We start from the raw sequence: 24,929 nt of genomic DNA, 5'->3' as shown, positions 1-24,929 counted from the left end.
ATTTTTGTTCAAAATAAAGATAATACATAAAAAAATAAATCCACCATTTCAATACACACCCTTTAATTAATAAATAATTGACATAAACATGAAATTCAAACTGCCAGGGGGAGTTTATTGTAAGATGTTTAAATATTTATAGTGAACTGACAGCTAAATTTTGGTTTAACATTTAATTTAATTGCAATTTAATTTATATATCTGATGCTGCACTGGTTGTGGTGTGAAACAGTTATTGTTAATTAAAACAAGGACATTATGATTTTATATAATCTTATTACCTAAATACGATAAAACTATAACATACTAATAAGTATATTCCATTATTGTTGTTGCAATGAAATGTCTGCTTCCTTAGCTAGCAAATTAATTATCAATTAAAGCATTTAAAATGTACATATTATAATAGAAGACATTTCTGTGTATTTAGTATTCAAAATTAATTTTGACCAATGGGTTGGCAGTATTTTTAAAATTGTACATATAATTCTTACTTATATCTTTACATTATCAACATTAACCTGTTTAATCAATGGTTTTATTGTGTGATTAAACCGATTGGGTATTTTTATATTATAATTATAGGGTGCAACTGTGCAAGTCTAGAGAAACAGCTTTGTGCTGTCTATATGTCTATGCTAAAATTAGACATGTACACAGCGATAAGCAATGAAGTCTTTCTTCGTAGCAAACAAGACTAGTGTCCATGATTTTACCCTTTTTAATATGTTTTTTTTTTTATAAATTATATTATACCAGTCAAAGTTCCCACTATTCCCCGAACCAGGGGGGCCGTGGTTACTATTGACTGGTGCATTATACACTGTGCAAATGAAAACAAATTGTTGATTGTTAGCAAAATATAATTCCTAATATTCAAACAGTTAAAGGTTATTAGAATGTATTTACCAAATTAAACGATTATGCGACTGTGTCACATAAAACTACTTATTTCGGTAATAACATACCAATAACCTTTAACCATCACCGAAAAGTAAATATTTACCACAGAACTAAGGAGGCTGGCAGACAAATTCCAACTTGATGTCTGTGATCTGCTGCTTACCATTAGAACATATCAGAGCCAACCAGCCCCACCACTGAGTGTAGTAGAATTTCACAGGCTACAACAAAGCTGAAACATGTCACAGCCTACCAGCACCACTGCTGAGTGTTGTAAAATGTCACAGCCTACCAGCAACAAAGCTGAAACATGTCACAGCCTACAAGCACCACTGGTGAGTGTTGTAAAATGTCAGAGCCTACCGGCAACACTGCTGAAACATGTCACAGCCTACCAGCAACACTGCTGAAACATGTCAAAGCCTACCAGCAACACTGCTGAAACATGTCACAGCCTACCAGCAACACTGCTGAATCATGTCACTGCCTACCAGCAACACTGTTGAAACATGTCACAGCCTACCAGCAACACTGTTGAAACATGTCAAAGCCTACCAGCAACACTGTTGAAACATGTCACAGTCTTCCAGCAACACTGCTGAAACATGTCACAGCCTACCAGCACCACTGTTGAAACATGTCACAGCCTACCAACAACACTGCTGAAACATGTCACAACCTACCAGCACCATGTCACAGCCTACCAGCACCACTGCTGAAACATGTCACAGCCTACCAGCACCACTGCTAAAACATGTCACAGCCTACCAGCACCACTGCTGAAACATGTCACAGCCTAGCAGCACCACTGCTGAAACATGTCACAGCCTACCAGCACCACTGTTGAAACATGTCACAGCCTACCAGCACCACTGCTGAAACATGTCACAGCCTACCAGCAACACTGCTAAAACATGTCACAGCCTACCAGCAACACTGCTAAAACATGTTAAAGCCTACCAGTAACACCGTTGACTGTTGGAATGTGTTGCAGCCTCCCAGCAACACCATTGACTGTTGGAATGTGTTGCAGCCTCCCAGCAACACCATTGACTGTTGGGATATGTTGCAGCCTCCCAAAATCACTACTGACCGATGGAATGTTGGGCAGTCTCCAAGGCACACCGCTGACCATTTGGAAGGTGTTGCAGCCCACTAACACAACCCTCACAGTGGAAACTGCAGCAACCCTTCAGTACCAACCCTGACCATTGGGAATATGTCCCAGCACATCACCACCAACCCTGACTGCTGAAACCTGTTGCAGCCTACCAGTACCAGCCCTGGCCATTGGAACCTATCACAGCCTACCAGTACCAACCCTGGCCATTGGAACCTATCTCAGCCTACCAGTACCAACCCTGGCCATTGGAACCTATCTCAGCCTACCAGTACCAACCCTGGCCATTGGAACCTATCTCAGCCTTCCAGTACCAACCCTGGCCATTGGAACCTATCTCAGCCTACCAGTACCAACCCTGGCCATTGGAACCTATCCCAGCCTACCAGTACCAACCCTGGCCATTGGAACATATCCCAGCCTACCAGTACCAACCCTGGCCATTGGAACCTATCCCAGCCTACCAGTACCAACCCTGGCCATTGGAACCTATCACAGCCTACCAGTACCAACCCTGGCCATTGAAACCTATCTCAGCCTACCAGTACCAACCCTGGCCATTGGAAACTATCTCAGCCTACCAGTACCAACCCTGGCCATTGGAACCTATCTCAGCCTACCAGTACCAACCCTGGCCATTGAAACCTATCTCAGCCTACCAGTACCAACCCTGGCCATTGGAACCTATCTCAGCCTACCAGTACCAACCCTGGCCACTGGAACCTATCTCAGCCTACCAGTACCAACCCTGGACACTGGAACCTATCTCAGCCTACCAGTACCAACCCTGGACACTGGAACCTATCTCAGCCTACCAGTACCAACCCTGGCCATTGGAACCTATCACAGCCTACCAGTACCAACCCTGGCCATTGGAACCTATCACAGCCTACCAGTACCAACCCTGGCCATTGGAACCTATCACAGCCTACCAGTACCAACCCTGGCCATTGGAACCTATCTCAGCCTACCAGTACCAACCCTGGCCATTGGAACCTATCTCAGCCTACCAGTACCAACCCTGGCCATTGGAACCTATCTCAGCCTACCAGTACCAACCCTGGCCATTGGAACCTATCACAGCCTACCAGTACCAACCCTGGCCATTGGAACCTATCTCAGCCTACCAGTACCAACCCTGGCCATTGAAACCTATCTCAGCCTACCAGTACCAACCCTGGCCATTGAAACCTTTCACAGCCTACCAGTACCAACCCTGGCCATTGGAACCTATCTCAGCCTACCAGTACCAACCCTGGCCATTGAAACCTATCTCAGCCTACCAGTACCAACCCTGGCCATTGGAACCTATCACAGCCTACCAGTACCAACCCTGGCCATTGGAACCTATCACAGCCTACCAGTACCAACCCTGGCCATTGAAACCTATCTCAGCCTACCAGTACCAACCCTGGCCATTGAAACCTTTCACAGCCTACCAGTACCAACCCTGGCCATTGAAACCTATCTCAGCCTACCAGTACCAACCCTGGCCATTGGAACCTATCTCAGCCTACCAGTACCAACCCTGGCCATTGGAACCTATCACAGCCTACCAGTACCAACCCCAACCCTGGCCATTGGAACCTATCACAGCCTACCAGTACCAACCCTGGCCATTGGAACCTATCACAGCCTACCAGTACCAACCCTGGCCATTGGAACCTATCACAGCCTACCAGTACCAACCCCAACCCTGGCCATTGGAACCTATCACAGCCTACCAGTACCAACCCTGGCCATTGGAACCTATCACAGCCTACCAGTACCAACCCTGGCCATTGGAACCTATCACAGCCTACCAGTACCAACCCTGGCCATTGGAACCTATCTCAGCCTACCAGTACCAACCCTGGCCATTGGAACCTATCTCAGCCTACCAGTACCAACCCTGGCCATTGGAACCTATCTCAGCCTACCAGTACCAACCCTGGCCATTGGAACCTATCACAGCCTACCAGTACCAACCCTGGCCATTGAAACCTATCTCAGCCTACCAGTACCAACCCTGGCCATTGGAACCTATCTCAGCCTACCAGTACCAACCCTGGCCATTGAAACCTTTCACAGCCTACCAGTACCAACCCTGGCCATTGGAACCTATCTCAGCCTACCAGTACCAACCCTGGCCATTGAAACCTATCTCAGCCTACCAGTACCAACCCTGGCCATTGGAACCTATCACAGCCTACCAGTACCAACCCTGGCCATTGGAACCTATCACAGCCTACCAGTACCAACCCTGGCCATTGGAACCTATCACAGCCTACCAGTACCAACCCTGGCCATTGAAACCTTTCACAGCCTACCAGTACCAACCCTGGCCATTGGAACCTATCTCAGCCTACCAGTACCAACCCTGGCCATTAAAACCTATCTCAGCCTACCAGTACCAACCCTGGCCATTGGAACCTATCACAGCCTACCAGTACCAACCCCAACCCTGGCCATTGGAACCTATCACAGCCTACCAGTACCAACCCTGGCCATTGGAACCTATCACAGCCTACCAGTACCAACCCTGGCCATTGGAACCTATCTCAGCCTACCAGTACCAACCCTGGCCATTGGAACCTATCTCAGCCTACCAGTACCAACCCTGGCCATTGAAACCTATCTCAGCCTACCAGTACCAACCCTGGCCATTGGAGCCTATCTCAGCCTACCAGTACCAACCCTGGCCATTGGAACCTATCTCAGCCTACCAGTACCAACCCTGGCCATTGGAACTCATCTCAGCCTACCAGTACCAACCCTGGCCATTGGAACTCATCTCAGCCTACCAGTACCAACCCTGGCCATTGGAACCTATCTCAGCCTACCAGTACCAACCCTGGCCATTGGAACCTATCTCAGCCTACCAGAAACAACCCTGGCCATTGGAACCTATCACAGCCTACCAGTACCAACCCTGGCCATTGGAACCTATCTCAGCCTACCAGTACCAACCCTGGCCATTGGAACCTATCTCAGCCTACCAGTACCAACCCTGGCCATTGGAACCTATCTCAGCCTACCAGTACCAACCCTGGCCATTGGAACCTATCACAGCCTACCAGTACCAACCCTGGCCATTGAAACCTATCTCAGCCTACCAGTACCAACCCTGGCCATTGGAACCTATCTCAGCCTACCAGTACCAACCCTGGCCATTGAAACCTTTCACAGCCTACCAGTACCAACCCTGGCCATTGGAACCTATCTCAGCCTACCAGTACCAACCCTGGCCATTGAAACTTATCTCAGCCTACCAGTACCAACCCTGGCCATTGGAACCTATCACAGCCTACCAGTACCAACCCTGGCCATTGGAACCTATCACAGCCTACCAGTACCAACCCTGGCCATTGAAACCTATCTCAGCCTACCAGTACCAACCCTGGCCATTGAAACCTTTCACAGCCTACCAGTACCAACCCTGGCCATTGGAACCTATCTCAGCCTACCAGTACCAACCCTGGCCATTGAAACCTATCTCAGCCTACCAGTACCAACCCTGGCCATTGGAACCTATCACAGCCTACCAGTACCAACCCTGGCCATTGAAACCTATCTCAGCCTACCAGTACCAACCCTGGCCATTGGAAACTATCTCAGCCTACCAGTACCAACCCTGGCCATTTGAACCTATCTCAGCCTACCAGTACCAACCCTGGCCATTGGAACCTATCTCAGCCTACCAGTACCAACCCTGGCCATTGGAACCTATCTCAGCCTACCAGTACCAACCCTGGCCACTGGAACCTATCTCAGCCTACCAGTACCAACCCTGGCCACTGGAACCTATCTCAGCCTACCAGTACCAACCCTGGCCATTGGAACCTATCTCAGCCTACCAGTACCAACCCTGGCCATTGGAACCTATCACAGCCTACCAGTACCAACCCTGGCCATTGGAACCTATCACAGCCTACCAGTACCAACCCTGGCCATTGGAACCTATCTCAGCCTACCAGTACCAACCCTGGCCATTGGAACCTATCTCAGCCTACCAGTACCAACCCTGGCCATTGGAACCTATCACAGCCTACCAGTACCAACCCTGGCCATTGAAACCTATCTCAGCCTACCAGTACCAACCCTGGCCATTGGAACCTATCTCAGCCTACCAGTACCAACCCTGGCCATTGAAACCTTTCACAGCCTACCAGTACCAACCCTGGCCATTGGAACCTATCTCAGCCTACCAGTACCAACCCTGGCCATTGAAACCTATCTCAGCCTACCAGTACCAACCCTGGCCATTGGAACCTATCACAGCCTACCAGTACCAACCCTGGCCATTGGAACCTATCACAGCCTACCAGTACCAACCCTGGCCATTGAAACCTATCTCAGCCTACCAGTACCAACCCTGGCCATTGAAACCTTTCACAGCCTACCAGTACCAACCCTGGCCATTGGAACCTATCTCAGCCTACCAGTACCAACCCTGGCCATTGAAACCTATCTCAGCCTACCAGTACCAACCCTGGCCATTGGAACCTATCACAGCCTACCAGTACCAACCCTGGCCATTGGAACCTATCACAGCCTACCAGTACCAACCCCAACCCTGGCCATTGGAACCTATCACAGCCTACCAGTACCAACCCTGGCCATTGGAACCTATCACAGCCTACCAGTACCAACCCTGGCCATTGGAACCTATCACAGCCTACCAGTACCAACCCTGGCCATTGGAACCTATCTCAGCCTACCAGTACCAACCCTGGCCATTGGAACCTATCTCAGCCTACCAGTACCAACCCTGGCCATTGGAACCTATCTCAGCCTACCAGTACCAACCCTGGCCATTGAAACCTATCTCAGCCTACCAGTACCAACCCTGGCCATTGGAACCTATCACAGCCTACCAGTACCAACCCTGGCCATTGGAACCTATCACAGCCTACCAGTACCAACCCTGGCCATTGAAACCTATCTCAGCCTACCAGTACCAACCCTGGCCATTGAAACCTTTCACAGCCTACCAGTACCAACCCTGGCCATTGGAACCTATCACAGCCTACCAGTACCAACCCTGGCCATTGAAACCTATCTCAGCCTACCAGTACCAACCCTGGCCATTGGAACCTATCACAGCCTACCAGTACCAACCCCAACCCTGGCCATTGGAACCTATCACAGCCTACCAGTACCAACCCTGGCCATTGGAACCTATCACAGCCTACCAGTACCAACCCTGGCCATTGGAACCTATCACAGCCTACCAGTACCAACCCTGGCCATTGGAACCTATCTCAGCCTACCAGTACCAACCCTGGCCATTGGAACGTATCTCAGCCTACCAGTACCAACCCTGGCCATTGGAACCTATCTCAGCCTACCAGTACCAACCCTGGCCATTGGAACCTATCACAGCCTACCAGTACCAACCCTGGCCATTGAAACCTATCTCAGCCTACCAGTACCAACCCTGGCCATTGGAACCTATCTCAGCCTACCAGTACCAACCCTGGCCATTGAAACCTATCACAGCCTACCAGTACCAACCCTGGCCATTGGAACCTATCTCAGCCTACCAGTACCAACCCTGGCCATTGAAACCTATCTCAGCCTACCAATACCAACCCTGGCCATTGGAACCTATCACAGCCTACCAGTACCAACCCTGGCCATTGGAACCTATCACAGCCTACCAGTACCAACCCTGGCCATTGAAACCTATCTCAGCCTACCAGTACCAACCCTGGCCATTGAAACCTTTCACAGCCTACCAGTACCAACCCTGGCCATTGGAACCTATCTCAGCCTACCAGTACCAACCCTGGCCATTGAAACCTATCTCAGCCTACCAGTACCAACCCTGGCCATTGGAACCTATCACAGCCTACCAGTACCAACCCCAACCCTGGCCATTGGAACCTATCACAGCCTACCAGTACCAACCCTGGCCATTGGAACCTATCTCAGCCTACCAGTACCAACCCTGGCCATTGGAACCTATCTCAGCCTACCAGTACCAACCCTGGCCATTGGAACCTGTCACAGCCTACCAGTACCAACCCTGGCCATTGAAACCTATCTCAGCCTACCAGTACCAACCCTGGCCATTGGAACCTATCTCAGCCTACCAGTACCAACCCTGGCCATTGGAACCTATTACAGCCTACCAGTACCAACCCTGGCCATTGGAACTCATCTCAGCCTACCAGTACCAACCCTGGCCATTGGAACCTATCTCAGCGTACCAGTAAATCCTGACTAATCGAACCTATCTCAGTCTACCAGTACCTACCCTGACAGTTGAAATCTGTAAGCAGCAAGCCCTCTACTGGAGATTATCAAACACAGCTCCCATTTACCACAAGTTTGCAATTTTTTCAAACCAATTTATAAAAGTCAATAATTCTGCAGCTTATAATCAGTGGAATGTAATCCCTTTCTTTCATGGCTGTTATACTGTAAATTACACAGAGTCAGTTTATCTCTTCTTCCTTCTGATTATTTCATAATTTGCCATCATTCTTACAGGTTAAATCCAAACAGCAAACTTGCATGTGATTAGTTTTTCACTTTTCTTTAATTTCTTATTTGATCCCTATCAGATGTTTCGAAATCCCTGTATTATAACGCTAACAAACCCTTGGCCTCTGTAATCAGTGTGGGTAATTAATTTTGCAATAAATGTTGACTTTTCAATAACAAATTAAAAATCAATATTATTAACATTCACAATGTTTAAAAAACATTTTCTTTTAAAAAACAAACCTATAGCTATCCCTGTCTTGATGAATACCCCCAGAAATCCACCTGGACACAGGCACGCTTAAACGTCTAGTTGTAGAATTAACAAGTGAAATGTTAATGAAAAGGCAGGTAAACAAAAGTCAATGATGACAAACATTCCAGGTAAGTTTTATGAGTGCAGGTGAAATACTTTTGGTGCTACATGTGACTTTAATGTGCTACTTTAATGTAACCTGAAATGGCAGGTGCACAACAGCCCATGATCACCAACAGACTCAGGAAGTTTCATATTTACTACTCCTGTAGATGATGTCAGAGTGATGACAGATGATTACTGACAGTCCCCTATCATAAAGGCTCACCTTTGAGCACTTCATGCTCTATCAGAACGGCTCGCCCTTGAGCACTTAATGCTCTATCATAAAGGCTCACCTTTGAGCACTTCATGCTCTATCACAACAGCTCACCCTTGAGCACTTAATGCTCTATCATAAAGGCTCACCTTTGAGCACTTCATGCTCTATCAGAACTGCTCGCCCTTGAGCACTTAATGCTCTATCATAAAGGCTCACCTTTGAGCACTTCATGCTCTATCACAACAGCTCACCCTTGAGCACTTAATGCTCTATCATAAAGGCTCACCTTTGAGCACTTCATGCTCTATCAGAACGGCTCGCCCTTGAGCACTTAATGCTCTATCATAAAGGCTCACCTTTGAGCACTTCATGCTCTATCACAACAGCTCACCCTTGAGCACTTAATGCTCTATCATAAAGGCTCACCTTTGAGCACTTCATGCTCTATCAGAACTGCTCGCCCTTGAGCACTTAATGCTCTATCATAAAGGCTCACCTTTGAGCACTTCATGCTCTATCACAACAGCTCACCCTTGAGCACTTAATGCTCTATCATAAAGGCTCACCTTTGAGCACTTCATGCTCTATCAGAACGGCTCGCCCTTGAGCACTTCATGCTCTATCAAAACGGCTCGCCCTTGAGCACTTAATGCTCTATCACAACAGCTCACCCTTGAGCACTTCATGCTCTATCACAACAGCTCACCCTTGAGCACTTCATGCTCTATCACAACAGCTCACCCTTGAGCACTTCATGCTCTATCACAACGCTCACCCTTGAGCACTTCATGCTCTATCACAACAGCTCACCCTTGAGCACTTCATGCTCTATCACAACAACTCACCCTTGAGCACTTTATGCTCTATCACAACAGCTCACCCTTGAGCACTTAATGCTCTATCATAAAGGCTCACCTTTGAGCACTTCATGCTCTATCAGAACGGCTCGCCCTTGAGCACTTCATGCTCTATCACAACAGCTCACCCTTGAGCACTTCATGCTCTATCACAACAACTCACCCTTGAGCACTTTATGCTCTATCACAACAGCTCACCCTTGAGCACTTCATGCTCTATCACAACAACTCACCCTTGAGCACTTTATGCTCTATCACAACAGCTCACCCTTGAGCACTTCATGCTCTATCACAACAGCTCACCCTTGAGCACTTCATGCTCTTTCACAATGGCAGGCCTTTGAGCACTTTATGCTCTATCACAACAGCTCACCCTTGAGCATTTCATGCTCTATCATAACAGCTCACGACTGAGCACTTCGTGCTCAGGTGAGCTAAGACAGTTATATTGAACTTGACCCATAGTTTGTCCCACATTGTAGTTACATTTTTTCTTTCAGATCTTTGATTACCACATTATGATTCTTAAAAATAGATGAAATCTACCACATAGAACATTGAGAGTATTGCAATAACCTCTACCTTAACTGTCAACCAAGTCTTAATCAAAACAACACTGATATTTTCACAGTATTTTGGGCTGGATCAATCTTCTAAAATCTATTTACATGTGGATTATGAGTTTAAAATTAAATCCCAATGTTCTTTATTCATATCCCAAATATGACTTTAATACCATCAAAAGATATTATTTTAGAATTATAATAAAACAGAAAAAATACAGTTCAAGGGTGTTGTTATAAAAAAGGAATGCATCATTTTACAGCAGTCACCATGAATGTTCATTATCAGTCAGAAAATATACAACATATCCTTTGGAGTTGATTTTGAAATATGAGCTTAGCTATTATTAAAGCCTGCAATAGCAATGTTCTTGTGTCCCAAGGGCAGTATATCAATCTATTCAGCAATTTCTGAGCTATGAGTTTTGCAGTTGTAGAACTGGAGAATGACAACACTTACACTGCAGGTGAGTAGAAAGTTCACAAAAGCACTGTAGGACTGGTGTAAACCGAGCTCAGCCTCTAGTCTCAGTTGTTTGATTCATAACTAAGCAACATCAAAGCCAGAGGTAGGTAGTGCCTTGCTACACCGTGAAGTAAATTGTCCTCGGCAACATATGAACCGGGGCAGTGAGAAACGGGGTTAAGTGCTACACCTGGAAGTGAATTGTGACAACATATGAACCGGGGCAGTGAGAAATGGGGTTAAGTGCTACACCTGGAAGTGAATTGTTGTGGCAACATATGAACCGGGGCAGTGAGAAATGGGGCTTGCTACACCTGGAAGTGAATTGTTGTGACAACATATGAACCGGGGCAGTGAGAAATGGGGCTTGCTACACCTGGAAGTGAATTGTCCTTGGCAACATATGAACCGGGGCAGTGAGAAATGGGGCTTGCTACACCTGGAAGTGAATTGTCCTTGGCAACATATGAACGGGGGCAGTGAGAAATGGGGCTTGCTACACCTGGAAGTGAATTGTTGTGGCAACATATGAACCGGGGCAGTGAGAAATGGGGTTAAGTGCTACACCTGGAAGTGAATTGTTGTGACAACATATGAACCTGGGCAGTGAGAAACGGGGCTTGCTACACCTGGAAGTGAATTGTTGTGACAACATATGAACCGTGACAGTGAGAAATGGGGCTTGCTACACCTGGAAGTGAATTGTTGTGACAACATATGAACCGTGACAGTGAGGAACGAGGCTTGCTACACCTGGAGGTGAATTGTTGTGACAACATATGAACCGTGACAGTGAGAAACGGGGCTTGCTACACCTGGAAGTGAATTGTTGTGACAACATATGAACCATGACAGTGAGAAACGAGGCTTGCTACACCTGGAAGTGAATTGTTGTGACAACATATGAACCGTGGCAGTGAGAAATGGGGCTTGCTACACCTGGAAGTGAATTGTTGTGACAACATATGAACCGTGACAGTGAGAAACGGGGCTTGCTACACCTGGAAGTGAATTGTTGTGACAACATATGAACCGGGGCAGTGAGAAATGGGGCTTGCTACACCTGGAAGTGAATTGTTGTGACAACATATGAACCGTGACAGTGAGGAATGGGGCTTGCTACACCTGGAAGTGAATTGTCCTTGGCAACATATGAACCGTGACAGTGAGAAATGGGGCTTGCTACACCTGGAAGTGAATTGTTGTGACAACATATGAACCAGGGCAGTGAGAAATGGGGCTTGCTACACCTGGAAGTGAATTGTTGTGACAACATATGAACCGGGGCAGTGAGAAATGGGGCTTGCTACACCTGGAAGTGAATTGTTGTGATAACATATGAACCGTGACAGTGAGAAATGGGGCTTGCTACACCTGGAAGTGAATTGTTGTGACAACATATGAACCGTGACAGTGAGAAATGGGGCTTGCTACACCTGGAAGTGAATTGTTGTGACAACATATGAACCGTGACAGTGAGAAATGGGGCTTGCTACACCTGGAAGTGAATTGTTGTGACAACATATGAACCGGGGCAGTGAGAAATGGGGCTTGCTACACCTGGAAGTGAATTGTTGTGACAACATATGAACCGGGGCAGTGAGAAATGGGGCTTGCTACACCTGGAAGTGAATTGTTGTGGCAACATAATTATGAACCGTGACAGTGAGAAATAGGGCTTGCTACACCTGGAAGTGAATTGTTGTGACAAAATATGAACCGTGACAGTGAGAAACGAGGCTTGCTACACCTGGAAGTGAATTGTCCTTGGCAACATATGAACCGTGACAGTGAGAAATGGGGCTTGCTACACCTGGAAGTGAATTGTTGTGACAACATATGAACCGGGGCAGTGAGAAATGGGGCTTGCTACACCTGGAAGTGAATTGTTGTGACAACATATGAACCGTGACAGTGAGAAATGGGGCTTGCTACACCTGGAAGTGAATTGTTGTGACAACATATGAACCGTGACAGTGAGAAATGGGGCTTGCTCCACCTGGAAGTGAATTGTTGTGACAGCATATGAACAGGGGCAGTGAGAAATGGGGCTTGCTACACCTGGAAGTGAATTGTTGTGGCAACATATGAACCGGGGCAGTGAGAAATGAGGCTTGCTACACCTGGATGTGAATTGTTGTGGCAAAATATGAACCGGGGCAGTGAGAAACGGGGCTTGCTACACCTGGAAGTGAATTGTTGTGGCAACATATGAACGTGACAGTGAGAAACGGGGCTTGCTACACCTGGAAGTGAATTGTTGTGACAACATATGAACCGTGACAGTGAGAAACGGGGCTTGCTACACCTGGAAGTGAATTGTTGTGACAACATATGAACCGTGACAGTGAGAAACCGGGCTTGCTACACCTGGAAGTGAATTGTTGTGACAACATATGAACCGGGGCAGTGAGAAACAGGGCTTGCTACACCTGGAAGTGAATTGTTGTGACAACATATGAACCGTGACAGTGAGAAATGGGGCTTGCTACACCTGGAAGTGAATTGTTGTGACAACATATGAACCGTGACAGTGAGAAATGGGGCTTGCTACACCTGGAAGTGAATTGTTGTGACAACATATGAACCGGGGCAGTGAGAAATGGGGCTTGCTACACCTGGAAGAGAATTGTTGTGACATCATATGAACCGTGACAGTGAGAAATGGGGCTTGCTACACCTGGAAGTGAATTGTTGTGACAACATATGAACCGGGGCAGTGAGAAATGGGGCTTGCTACACCTGGAAGAGAATTGTTGTGACATCATATGAACCGAGACAGTGAGAAATGGGGCTTGCTACACCTGGAAGTGAATTGTTGTGACAACATATGAACCGTGACAGTGAGAAATGGGGCTTGCTACACCTGGAAGTGAATTGTTGTGACAACATATGAACCGTGACAGTGAGAAATGGGGCTTGCTACACCTGGAAGTGAATTGTTGTGACAACATATGAACCGGGGCAGTGAGAAATGGGGCTTGCTACACCTGGAAGAGAATTGTTGTGACATCATATGAACCGTGACAGTGAGAAATGGGGCTTGCTACACCTGGAAGTGAATTGTTGTGACAACATATGAACCGGGGCAGTGAGAAACAGGGCTTGCTACACCTGGAAGTGAATTGTTGTGACAACATATGAACCGTGACAGTGAGAAATGGGGCTTGCTACACCTGGAAGTGAATTGTTGTGACAACATATGAACCGGGGCAGTGAGAAATGGGGCTTGCTACACCTGGAAGAGAATTGTTGTGACATCATATGAACCGAGACAGTGAGAAATGGGGCTTGCTACACCTGGAAGTCAATTGTCATTGACAACATATGTACCTTGTCAGTGCGATATGGGCTTTGCTACAAGTAAAAGTGATAAACAGTCAGTTTTGTAGACAGAGCACATGCATTGTCCTGCCTCTTGAGCAGCCCATATGCTAGCCTTATTGCAGAATTATTTAGCTGCTACTTTCTTTCATTCAAGGTTCTATTATTAGGCAAATCAATTCTCATCAATTTATTTTTAGGCGATTGATAGCAATTTTTTCTTTCTATCTTTGTTGATGCACACTTCAGTCATCATGAGTCCATGCATTTTTGTCTGCTCTGGAGTATTTTAAGAGCTGATTTTTTTTTATCAGGCGGCTATGATGGCATAGATGGGAAATACACATGTTTTTTATCTCTTTAAACAACGAAAAACTTATCTTGTTACAAAGACTTTAATCTTTAATTAAGTAACTGTTTAAAATGATTTATCAATCTCCTTAAAACAAGTTAGTATCTCATTTAAACAACTTAAATATATATATCTGGTTAAAAGAACATAATTTGCCAATCAGAACTGCCTTATTAGTGCATAAACATGGATGAAAAAAGGGTGATCTTGCCTCAGCAATGTTACAGTGTTGTGAATTCCAATGGTATTATTATGCAATTTTGATTGGCAAATTATGTCATTTTAATGAGATATGTAAGTTGTTCAAATGTAAGTTGTTTAAATGAGATACGTAAGGGATTTTAACGATTTGCTAAATTGTTTTAACAAATATGTTATTTGATTTAACAAAAGGCTTTTTCAATATTCACCAACCAGTAAATTACAAATTAACAACTACATTTCTATAATTATAAACTTGTATGCCAAACTCAAATTTAATCTATTAATGTAGTTACAAACCTCTTAAAAAGATCATCACATGACCTAAAACGATCTCTTGGACTGGTCTATACAGGAACACTCTGTGCCAAGACCCTCTGACCTCTTGAGCTGTACCTGCTTCTACTTGAGCCCATAGTTTTGGGGCAGTGTCTGGGAGCTGAATGTGTGACCTCCAGGGATTTCTTGAGCCATACCCTGCAGGCCATTACTGCCAGAGACAGCACCCGGGAGACTTGAATAACCCAGTGACCTCCAGTGACCTCTTCGTTGATATCCTGCCATCATCAATTCAGCCAAATACAGTATGTTGTATGTACAAGCTGAAATTGGAATTATTATAATTATTAATGTAGTTACATTTCAAGGGAAATTACATATATGTAACAAATTAAAAATGAGTTTACCGATTGCCTCCCTTTTTCAGTATGAAATATACAAGGAATTTGACTTGTCTTGGCAAAAACAATTGTCGCTGCTACCAGGACATTGCCCCATGTCTTAATGCAATCTGGTATGAATAATCCTCCCTAAACTTTACATATATATAATTATAGCTTAAGTTTTTTAGCTGCCAAAGCCAATGGTCTGACAGGACTCAGCATGATTGTAAACCACAGCACCATACTGAGGACATACATGTATATTGTTAAGTCCTCTGATTGACACAGACAGGAAAATTATAATGCCATTAAATGCAATTCAAAACAAAAGGGCCATGTATCAAGTATCAGAGTCAGAAAAAAAACATAACTATGCAATGTCCAAAGTATAGGTGGACAACTCTCAAGAAAGGCCAATATAAAGTAACTTAAGAAACAAGAAGGTTGGTGAGGTCTTTATCTTAATACAGAAGTACTTTCAGAGCCTGGAATCAGCAGAGCTAAAAACAGACAGCGACACAGAGATGATCTGGGTCCAGATTACAGTGACCAGAAGCAGTCACCTCTATGTAGGCGCATTCTTCTGGCCACCTAATGCTTACTCCCATGACTATTTTTCAAGCCTCAACACCACCTTGTCATGTATTCCACCAAATGCTCACATCAGGCTTAGTGAGGACTTCAACCATAGTGATATTGATTGGGCAAATAATTCTGTCAAGGGATCTGCTTCAAAGCCAAGACAATGCAACAAACTTCTCAACATTTCAAATGACAGATTTCTCCAACAGCTCATCACTGAACTAATTAGAATAACAGATACCATATGTAGCACTTTGGACTTATTTTTCACTAACAACAGTACTCTTGTCACCAACTCCGAAGTTATACCCAGCATTTCTGACTATCAGAGGCCATCTACGATGAAGCCAGTCTCTGCCATCACAAGACACCTGCACAACCAATACAAAAAAGACAAACTTAAATTTAAACATATTTTATATGTTTATGTCCAGATAGATTTACTTACACTTATAAGCAGTCGAATGAACACTTTAGAAGATAATTTATGTATGAATATGTATTTAATATGATAACAATATTAAATGATGAATATATTCTAATGCAAGGCATTATATTGAGACTGGGAGATCGGTTGAGCATGGCAAGGTGTAGAAAGATACAGAAGGTTATCAATGTTTTTTTTTACAAAAGACAAAGAAAAAAGTTTGGTACACAACAATGGGAAAAGGGGACAGTTTGGATATTTCAAACGTGTTTTAAATCCTTAATGAAATTCTTAACTATAGTAAAGATTCTGCGGTTCTTCTGGTGGTCGAAGCCTTATTTCCATTGTGAATGAATTAAATTCAGGTTACTTCAGTTATTTCCGAGATGTCGTAAATGAGTGTTTCTCTGATGTTCGAGTTTAAAGGACATTGCATGAAAAAATGGGTGTTATTTCTTACTTCCCCATAAGTGCACAGGGGCTAAATAACAATATTTTTGCTGAAAAGGTGGTAGTTAAGTGCACTGCACTTAGTACATAGTCTAGCATGAATGACCTGCAGACATCTCTTTCTCTGGTAGAAGTAGGAAGGGCAAGTTGAAATTAGACTTTATTAAGAAACAATTTAAAGAACAAAATTGAAAGACTATTCCTGGCGTGTACTGGAAGATTATTACATGCCCATACAGTACATATTATAATTTTATTCATAAGAGCTAATACATGAAAAAATCGTTCTGATTTTAGAGGCATTGCGGAGTGCATAATTCCTAGAACTGACAGGTGATGGTGTGAGAGATGAATGATACTCTGGGGTCATACAGTTATACATTTTGTATAGAAGACATAATTTATGATTAAGGCGTCTTTCAGAAAGAATGGACCAGCTTAGCTCTCTATGAAGGACAGAAATATATACCTTAATTTGTTACTTTACAACATTCTTTCAACCTGGTTTTTTAATTTTTTGCAATTTGTTGTTTTTGTTTTTTTCGTTGTCAGTGCAGTATATTTCCCAAACAGTATCAGCATATTCAAGATAGGGACGTATGTTTGAAAAGAATCACATTCTATCAAATCTGAATAAATTAAGTTTTCTCATAATACATATTCTATTGAGAGCTTTATTAATTTACGGATATCCTCTTAAGTGTTCATGTCAGGTACAATCACCAGAAAGAATTTAGCCAAGGTGCTGAAGAGATTTAGTATCTGAAATTTGCTGACATTGTTTTCACTAGATAAAAGGTGCCGAGCCATTTTTCAGCCCAAGCACTTATATGCTTTCGATGTCTGTTTGAAGAATTTCAGTACTAGAGCTCTTCAGGGTTCTTCCACAAGGATATAAGACTAGTATCATCTGCAATTAAACTCTGATATTACTTCCAATGTTAACAACAATGTCATTTATGAAAATAAAAAATAGTCCAGGACCTAAAATAGATCCTTGCGAAACTCCAGCCTCAAGAAAGACCCAACAAAATTGAGTCAAAGAGAACAATTGTTGCCTGCATATTTTGTTCTGCAAGTGCATTACAGTATACAGTATTTGCATATGGCATCACAGTGCCTAGTAAAAAATGCTCATGCAGTGATGATATGTTGATTGATCGAATTTCCCTGGTCTAATGTCAAAATCCCATCGAATTTAGAACACAAATGTCAAAATCACCTGGAATTTCAAAATTCCCTGGAATTTAGGACACAAATGTCAAAATCACCAGGAATGGTCTATGGTATGTATGAAGCTTCACAGAAAGTTCTCAGTCCTTGATAAACAAACATTTTCCATCAAAAGTCTTCAAGGGCCGAATAATCACAAACCATGGATAAACAAGAAAGTCAAAGCAGCTAGGAAGAAAACAGCGAAGTTGTAAAGCTGCTTGATGAAATCAAATAAATCATTAGACATGAGGAATTACAAGTTTTGGAAAGCTGCAGCCCAGAAGTATGAGAGACAATCTTTTCACCCATATATCAACAGCTTAATTTAGTCAAACTGGACTTGGAAAACATACAATCTAACATAAAACGCTTCTGGTCATATATAAAATCTTCCTGGTTTATCCCCGCTCAAAGACAAAGGTGGTCTTTTCAATGCTGCAGTTGACAAGGCAAACATACTCAATTGGCAGTACCAGTGTATCTTCACCAAAGAATAACCAGGCAGTGCCCTATGTCCAGTGACAGTACTCCATTCCCAGATTTGGCTAAGATCATCGTGATAGGACATTCAGAAATGCCTCCATACAACCACTCAAAGAAAGGCACCTGGTCCAAACATCATATCAGCCATCTTTCTGAAGGAGTGTGCAGTTGAACTTAAGGCCCCATCTTAGGGATCAATTTCAACTAATTTCTCACCCAAGGCATTGTACCAGAAGACTATCACCATGCAAACGTCACAGCATCATGTTACAATAGTGCCACTAAGTTTGTTCAAATTATGCTCCTGGGGAAAAACTGGCCACACTCTGGGGTTCACAATTTCTTTTAAAATCTTCTTTTCTAATACCGCCAGGACCAGACCCTTGCAATTTTTAAGTTTATAGGAAAATAGGCCATGGCAGCACCACCCTGAGATATGAACCTAACGTGTAAAGAATATTTTCCACATACTGTATCTCCTATGATTGGTCCACGACATTTACTGCGACCTAACTTTTTGTCCTCCATTTGGGTGGTGGGGGGATACACATTTTATTTAATCTTTCACATGTTATTGACAAAATGGTGCTCTCTTGGTTTTAAGCTGCACTCACAGGTTTTGACAACTTTTTTTAATTTTTTGTGGCTAAGAGCGTTAACGAATGCCACAGGCCTATAAACTAATATTATATAAACCGTTTATAGGGACGTGCTAACGCCTAAAGAAAAAGGATTGCATAAAACATCAATTTTTGAATTTAAATATGAAAAACTGTGATCTGATCCATTATCAGCAGTTTGATATCACTGGTTCTCAAATATTGATGCCAAACAAAGTTCATTCTTAGACAATGAATGAAAGTTGTTTTATTTGTCTCAAGTATCTGTTAGTTGTAATAAGATGATGCTTCAAAGGAATAAAGGTGACATTTATGAGGCCTAAAAACAACAACATTTGGTTTATGTCACCCTATCCTACCTATAAAAATACTTAAATAGGTGCAGACCCTACCATTTTTAGTAAGTTGCTAAAAATACCTTTTTTTATTGCTAAAAATACCTTTTTTTAAAATGTGTGTTTGCAGTGGCCGATCCAGGACTTTCTAAATGGAGGGGCACAACTAATTATAAACATTTTTTTGAATGCAGTATTTTAATCATAGTATAAATGATATGGGATTAACATTTGTCTTCACAGATGTTTGGCAAAACAATTGAATTAAAAAATTAACATTTACTGATCTATGATAAACCTTTCAAAAAACAGGCTAAGTTGTTAACCACTCGTCCACCTGAGACACACATATGCTGTAGAATAAGCACACTCAACGATACTGTAGGTACCTCAGATGACATTGTTATTTAAGTTAACTGAAGTAAAAACAACTTCACAACAAATTCCAAAAAGGGTTAATTTACAAAGGCTCTAGCAGAATTCCGGGAACTAGACGATAATAAAGGCCGAAATCGAAAGTTTCAAGGCGGCAACGTTTAAACTTTTGTTAAATGCACGTCATGCACACACATATCTTGTTGACACACAATGGCATTATTCAAAGCATGACGAACATATAATGTGCACATGTTAACAGTTTTAAACAACTTATATTTCTGGTATATGATATATTCCGAAAACAGTAAACTTACGCATATAACCAGGGGCGTAGCTTGTCGAAAATATATGTGTAGGCCACTTTCTGGGGGAGGGGGGTATGAGGGCATGCATCCCCAGGATTTCATTTTAGCTAGGTGGTCGTTGGTGCATTTTATTGTATATTTTTTGTTGTTAAAACATTAATGAGAGAAAAGATATCAATATGTTTTACCTTAAATAAATGTTTTATGTAATGAACGGCTTCAAAGCGCAGACTACTGGTATGCAATTTTCGATAAATTATATACGTACAGTCATATGGATAAGTATTTTAGTGAAAAAGAAAACGATAGATTTGAAATACCTGGTTTCCGATATATTTATTAAGTTTTTATTGCAGATTTGGCATTTTTATTTTTTATTTTTTTTCCAGAAAATTGTGCAGGCCGTGGCCTACACAGCCTATTGGAAGCTATGCCCCTGATAACTGCAGCCATATTCGTCTACTTTTGATCAGCTGTCTTTTTTTATCGAATGTTCGGGCCCTGATGTCATTTTCAAGAGACTTTTTCATTTCGTATACTATATTATACTCGATAATCAGGTTCAATTGTTTATTTGCTGAAATGCTTATACATGTATAAAATTAAAATTATGACAAAACAACTTATTTGTACAGTTAAATCAATAAAGTTGTGCCCCCCCCCCAAAAAAAAAATGCTTGCTGGACCGCTGGGTGGTACGGGCCCTCTGTGCCCCCGGGAGATCCGCCAAAATCTTTAAACTAAATTAAAGCTTTATACAGAAGATTACTTTAACACCATTCTCCCATGATAACAATAACTTTTTTACATGAAGCCTAATACAAATAGACTACCATACCTGTTTTTGAAAAGGATGTACATGTAACCCTACATTACAGTACTGGTATGTAACCAAACCATTATTTTTTTGGCCTCAGAACGGATCAATGGGAAAACACGAAGGGTGAATATTTAAAGTTATCAGCCCTGTCATGAATTTGTTTAAAGCTTGTGGAATAAAAAAATATCAATGAGTTTATTTCAATCATGTTTTACACTGTCTCGTTATCAATTATATAAGGCACCAACAAATTATGAAAGTTTTTTTCTGGACTGACTGGAGTCCATAATTTTAGGAACTACTTTCTTCGGGAAAATATATTTATACAAAAATGCTAACAATTGTTCATTGTACGGTATAAATAATCAGTATTTTCTTAAAAATATATGATGTACAATTTCTAATGAAACGCCTTTTGCAAACGTAGAAATACAGAAAAATAAAAGCCCTAGTTTATAGTGGATGAAATTGCCGAATTACAATAATGGAAGTCAACAAACTGTGTTTTGAGTGTCAACCTGCATATGTTTCTGTGTCTAAACATACAGCTCACTGGTCGAAGGACTGATATATTCAGGTAAATTAGGACAAAGAAATGTCTCGTTTGTAGTATCCACTATTTAAAACGTGATATATAATGGAAGGTATAGAAAGATCCTGATTATTTCTCGTTCTATACGCGAAAATGTGTGATTTTCATTTTTGACATCTGTCCAGGTGACAATGTTTTGAGAATTGACAATGCTCTTGCTTGACATTAATGAAAATATTGCGCATTTCTTACCTTACCGGACTATTGAAATTGAAAATGAACGGAAACGTCAGTCTGACAAGAGTTAAAGTGTAGTCTGGGAGTAGTTCTAATCATGTAAATTTGTTCCAAAATTACAATTATGGTTTGGTAGACTCATGTCATTCGTAGTCCTTGTCATTTGGTGAATGCAGCACAGTGATTTTATGTGCTGTAGGTTCTAGTCAGTTCATTCCAGTTATAATGTCAACCTACACAGTATAATCAAAGAAGACTGCTTTACCAAAAAAAACGTATCAGTTTAAATGTTGTTTATACAAATTGTACATCATTAGAAAGGAAAACTAATTTGATTGATATTGATATCAAAATATACCAGTGTACGAAATTCGGATTGGAATCCACTAGCCCATTCGGGCTACCAGATAGGAGATTTTACTAGCCCGAACCCAATTTCACTAGCCCAAACTTAAACATTATAAAGTATCACACGTTCGGAATAATTTTTGGAAGTTTGAATATGATTCTGCAATGATTGTGATCATCTTATCAAGCACGCTCATACAGTTTCAATAAATGTTCCCCAATCTGAACAATGCGTCAATAATAAATTATAGTCATAATGTATAATAGTATAATGTATAATAGTATAGTCATCAAAAGGTAATAGTAACTAAAGTTTTCAAAAAGGTAATAAAAAGAGACAAATATTTTCTGAACATATCATTTATTTAAAGGAATGAATTATGCATGTACTTTAAGTTCTGTTATCCAATGCATCCTTGTCAGATCAGATATCCACCAGCGATTGTGCAATGACATTTTTCCCTTTTCAACTTTCAGTTGCACTTTCAAGTTTCGGGAGTTACAACAAAATGTTCCGATGTTTATATTGCCAATATTCCTATAATTGTTTTTTAAAATAAATGGCAAAGCAATTCAAAGTTGTAAAATAGACACTGCACTGTACACTGACAACGAGTTAACTTTGTCCAACTGTTCTCCTTTCACTTTGATTAAATTTGTCAGGAAGTAAACAGGCACCTGTTTCCTGCGCATTTAACTTTTGTAGAATGATTTTTTCTGTCTGCATTAAAAACTTAAATATCTTTCTTTTTATTTTAGCTAATAAATAAAATATATTTAAACAAAATAAATAAAATATCAATGTTCATATTGCTATTTAGCATTGTTGATTTCAACCTTTTCATAGCCATTGTAGTTGTCGAAAACTGCCGACGTTATCCTTTCATTTACATAATGGGCGGAGTTATTGACGTCATAGAGTTTGACTGCTGCTAACAGACACAGATACTGGTTAGAAACTTATCGATAATTACTTGTCACTTCGGGCGTTAATTAATTTTGACATGTGTTTATGTTCATTGATTAAATAAACAAACATTCAGCATATGACTTGAAATTTCGGCGAATCCGACTTCGCCGTTCTCAAGGCGACTTAGTTGCTCCAGTCGCCTTGAAGGACGCGTTCTTAAATAATAAGGCTTTGAGTATAAAAAATATGATGCATTACTTGTTTTTTTTTTAATCACATATGAAAAAACCGTCGGGCTAGTTTCTGTGGAAAATACGGTACGGGCCCTCTGTGCCCCCGGGAGATCCGCCAAAATCTTTAAACTAAATTAAAGCTTTATGCAGAAGATTACTTTAACACCATTCTCCCATGATAACAATAACTATTTTACATGAAGCCTAATACAAATAGACTACCATACCTGTTTTTGAAAAGGATGTACATGTAACCCTACATTACAGTACTGGTATGTAACCAAACCATTATTTTTTTGGCCTCAGAACGGATCAATGGGAAAACACGAAGGGTAAATATTTAAAGTTATCAGCCCTGTCATGAATATTTATATTTAACTAATAGTAACTAAAGTTTTCAAAAAGGTAATAAAAAGAGACAAATATTTTCTGAACATATTATTTATTTAAAGGAATGAATTATGCATGAACTTTAAGTTCTGTTATCCAATGCATCCTTGTCAGATCAGATATCCACCAGCGATTGTGCAATGACATTTTTCCCTTTTCTGTGGAAAATTGGTAGCCCAAGCTGAAATTTGGTAGCCTCGAGGAATACTCTGATAGATCTGTAATAGTCAAGATTTTTTCTTTGCTTTGTTTTCAAAATTTCAGTCAGGTTTTTGTGATGTATCGTTTGTTCACAAAAGGTTAAATTTTCATTTTATTTCCTAGCTTTGATGAGTAAATCAGTGGTCGAAATTAGCACAAGCCCGCAAGCCCTGTACTGGTAAAATGTCTTCCGGGCTTGCTCAAATTCTGCATTTTATATAGCATGGCTTGTTAAAAAATTTGATGCCAAGCAATAGTATAAAAATTCGGGCTTGTTCATCCAAAAGTCTAATTTCGATGACTGGTAAATGCAACAACTAAGATCAGTCACATCATGTAACGTCAAGTTAGGACATGGTAATATAGGAGCTGATCAATAATATTATGATTCAATTGCAAAGAAGGCTTAAAATTTACATTTAATTGTTTGAAATATTCACATGAGGCCAAAAAAAAATTTGTTTGGTTAGAGTAACCTTCCAAACATTTCTAGGTAGGGTAGGTAGGGATTTTTTTTGATTTTTTTTATTATTATTTTTCAAAATCTGTCAAAAATTCAGAGTGTTTTCTTGCACATGGCAGTCTTTCCTACATTACTGTCATTGCCTGACTTTGTTTTATCATATAAACAATAGTTCTGATTAAAATCTGCATTTATCTGCCCTTCGTAACTCTCTATTCGCTAACGAATATTTTTTTGCTCAGAAACGGAAAAAAATAGTTAGGGTCGGCGCATTTTTATAGGTAGGGTCGGGTTACCCGAAACAGACATATGTTTTTTTTTAGGCCTGATAAAAAAACAGAAAATGAAAGTTAAAACTTGACATCATTTTCAGAAAATGTCTTGAGAACTACTACTGTCACTAGAATTTGACCCCATATGAACACCTATTTTAGAACCACAGGAAAACAGATATTATTTAATTTGTGCTATTAAATTTTGAATGTATCTAAAAAAATTGGAGT

At 41.6% G+C, this 24,929-nt stretch overlaps 2 protein-coding genes across 2 annotated transcripts in view; both read left to right on the top strand.

Moving 5' to 3' along the window:
- Positions 1-1,142: 1,142 nt before the first annotated feature.
- Positions 1,143-8,234, top strand: LOC128226354 (mucin-17-like). Its single transcript, XM_052936234.1, has 4 exons — positions 1,143-1,238; positions 1,898-2,022; positions 2,171-5,580; positions 5,668-8,234. The coding sequence occupies exons 1-4, from the start codon at positions 1,143-1,145 to the stop codon at positions 8,232-8,234; spliced, it is 6,198 nt and encodes a 2,065-aa protein (XP_052792194.1).
- Positions 8,235-21,584: 13,350 nt separating this feature from the next.
- The window catches only part of LOC128227048 (C-myc promoter-binding protein-like), a 54,951-nt gene continuing 51,606 nt past the window's right edge, over positions 21,585-24,929 (top strand). Inside the window, exon 1 of the mRNA XM_052937238.1 lies at positions 21,585-21,689. The gene's annotated coding sequence lies outside the window, so the exon portion shown is untranslated. The remainder of the gene's footprint in view (positions 21,690-24,929) is intronic.

This window comes from Mya arenaria, chromosome 3, assembly GCF_026914265.1.
Source record: "Mya arenaria isolate MELC-2E11 chromosome 3, ASM2691426v1".
Classification (NCBI taxonomy): Eukaryota; Metazoa; Mollusca; class Bivalvia; order Myida; family Myidae; genus Mya; species Mya arenaria.
Note: the sequence above shows the minus strand (reverse complement) of the source record. Positions and strands in the feature narration are given on the sequence as shown.